This window comes from Malurus melanocephalus, unplaced genomic scaffold (assembly GCF_030028575.1).
Source record: "Malurus melanocephalus ecotype Western Australia unplaced genomic scaffold, MMel_1.1 scaffold_246, whole genome shotgun sequence".
In the NCBI taxonomy this organism is placed as follows: domain Eukaryota; kingdom Metazoa; phylum Chordata; class Aves; order Passeriformes; family Maluridae; genus Malurus; species Malurus melanocephalus.
Window position 1 is genome coordinate 1,030,034 of NW_026623478.1, and position 2,945 is coordinate 1,032,978.

Sequence of the window (2,945 nt, forward strand, 5' to 3'; positions counted from 1 at the left end):
TACATCAAAAGCCCAAACAACACTTTTTTTTCGGGAAGCTCTGAGCCTTTCCTTGCTCTCCAGGACTTTCAGACCTCCCGGGCACGGCACGGGCAGATCCGCGACCCTCGGGCGGTGGAGTGGGGGTTCCGCCGCTCCGGCTGAGGGAAACCAGCAAGGAGCCGCTGCTGGCTCCCACCTTTCCCTAACCGACTGCAGGACACTGGAATTCGCTTTGTTCGTGGACGGCACCAGCCCTCAGGATCCCCGTCCAAGCCGCAGCCGGACCCTCTCCCTGCCATCCAGCCGCGATCTTGAGGAACGGGCAGAGGGTGAAACCGTGCTCCGCGTCCCTCTCCTCCAGCACCTTTTCCATCCTGAGGAAAGCCCCGGGCCTGCCCCTCTTCCCTGGGGCTACGAGCGGCCTCTCCCCGCCTTCCCCGCTGCCCTGTGACAGAAATCCCCGCCGGGACTCACCCGAACACTCACCCGGGTTGAAGAGCACCGTCCCCTTGAGGTAAGCGTACTCTTTGGTGCTGATGTCCAGGCTCCAGCACTTGGCCAGGAAGCCCTTGATGGCCTGGATGTGTCCGGCCGAGGGCAGGGATGGAGCGAGGTGTGGCCGGCCCGGCGGCGGTGGCGGTGGCCGCGGCGGGGGCTGCTCGCCCTGCCGGCGGGCGGTGAGGATGCGYTGCAGCATGCTGGGCTCCGCGCTCTCCACCGTCTCCAGGTGCACCCTCTCCTGCGCCAGCCCCAGCAGCAGCAGCGGCGCCCAGCAGCTCCGGACCAGCAGCAGCTGCTCCTCCAGCGGCAGCTCCTGGAAGCAGGGCACGTTCTGGACGAAGCGCAGCGTYTTCACCAGCACGGCCGAGGCCGCTTTGCAAGCCACCTGCGGGCTCCGCAGGGCCACCCTCCGCCGCGACCCGCAGGGACAGCCCCGGGGAGCGGGTCCGGCGGGCGGCACCGCCCGCTCCTCGCTGCGGAGGATGCTGTAGAGGATGCTGCTGTGCCGCCGGCTCTCCGCGCAGCAGCGGCAGCAGCGCTCCACGCACGCCATGGCCCCGCGGCTCCGGGGACGGGGCTGAGCCGCCGGGGAGGCTCGGCGGGGCGGTCCCTGCCTCCCGGTCCCGCCGGCAGAAGCGCTCTGCTCGCCCTCTGCCCGGCTCTTTGAYTTATTTATAGCGGSYGGRGGCGTGTGCGTGTGTCTGTGTGTGTGCGAGCAGCCGCAGGCGCTGTGCCGGCGGTTCAAAGGGGCAGACACTCTTTACTGGCTGGAACAGAGGCGGGGGGAGAGGCGGGGGGATGAAAAAATAAAAAAGAAAACCCTCCTCCCCGTTATTGAGACAGCGATACCGGAGGAGCCGGCGAGTCGGCCGCCTCTGCCCATGGATTGAGCCGGGATGCACGGCCAATCGCATCCTCCTCGCCGCGGGATGCGCCTTCCCGGCTCCTCTTTCCCAGCCCCGACCCGGCTGATGTTTTGCCGGGATGCTTCGAGCAGGGTAAAGCAGCTCCCGCTGCTCTCTCGTTTTGCCACCGTGGGGAGCAGCTCCCGCCACCCCCGCGGGACCCCAGCGASAAATGACAACCGGCCCCTCACAAGTACCTGAGAGATCTGGGAGAGGAGAGAGAAAAGAGTATTGGTGAAGAAAGGAGAGCTGATTTGGTTCAAATAGTTAAATTCCCGCAGGAGGGGAAAAAAGTGACAACACTAATGACATCAAGGACTTTTGTGTTTTATCTGCCCTAAGGAGTGATGCTCTGTTTGCCAAATGATCTCCTCAGTGCTGTCGTGTGGGGAGGGAGAATTGGATATGTCCCTGCTCAAATAGGTGCTCTGTGAGGGGTAAGAAAAGGCTCTGTCAGGGTGCCCTGGGGCTGGTGCTGCTGCAGCACCCACAGGGGCCCCCCATGGAACCATTTGCATTAATAATTCCCTTGCTCTGCCTTGCCGCACATGACCCCTTTTTCTGATGTCATGTTGTTCCACCCATGCATTTAAAACATTTCCATTTTCACTTCAGGCTCTGTTTCTCCACAAATCTCTCCTCTTAGCTATATAGTTTTCTGTGACCCATCTCCTCCACAAGGAAATATTCCTTCCAGGCCTTGGTGTTTACACAGCAGGGACAGGGGAATAGTGATTGTCCAAATGTGGACTCTCAAATGAGAAATAAGCACCTTCTCAGATGGGCTAAGTAAAAGTAGCAGCAGCAGAGAAGAGTAAATAAACACTCAGAAAGTAAAGAGTTAGTTCTGTCTCCTGCATATGGGCTAAAACAGAAACATTTTCTTTGGAAGAATATTGACAGATTTGGAGAGAGTAGCCAGTTTTAGGCAARATTCTGTATCTGCTCCACCAGTATCTGCTGGTAAGAGAAGACTAAATTGCCCTTGGAAAAATTCTTCCCCTGAAGGCATTCACACTTTTTTTAAGCAAATGTCATTGAGTGCTTTAGATTTTGTAAAAATAAAATAATTTTGGGCTGGATCTTGTCAATTTTTTTTTCCATGTGAAGTCAGTCTCACCCTATCAGTTTACATAAGTATAGAGTCATAGTCATTTCCCTCAAAGCATTTCTTCCCAGAAATTGGACTCAGATGGGGTATTCATTATAAATGTTTTTTTTTTTACAAATGGCTTGTGCTTTTTGCAAGGCACTTTTTTATAAAGTTATATAAAATACTGATGGGCTACCTGCCTCAAGAAAACCTTGCTTTCTAAATGCAAGCTGTCCAAAATCTAGATTATCACACTTCTGGTTTTACTTATGGAATGCATTTTCTTTTCCACAGACACAAATATGATAAAGCCCTTCATTGGCTTTGCAGTAGCAGAGAACTCTTACAGTGCACCAATTAAGTGGCGTCTACAGTTTGCTGACAGGTCAGTTGTTTCACCAAACATCCCTTAAGAATAAAAAAAAACAAAAACAAAAACAACAACAACAACAACAACAACAAAC

At 55.1% G+C, this 2,945-nt stretch overlaps 1 protein-coding gene across 1 annotated transcript in view; it reads right to left on the reverse strand.

Moving 5' to 3' along the window:
* Window positions 1-1,036, reverse strand: part of NR0B1 (nuclear receptor subfamily 0 group B member 1) — a 2,677-nt gene extending 1,641 nt beyond the window's left edge. Inside the window, exon 1 of the mRNA XM_057375346.1 lies at window positions 469-1,036. Within this exon, the coding sequence (XP_057231329.1) occupies window positions 469-1,036 (568 nt within the window). The remainder of the gene's footprint in view (window positions 1-468) is intronic.
* Between the last annotated feature and the right edge of the window lie 1,909 nt (window positions 1,037-2,945).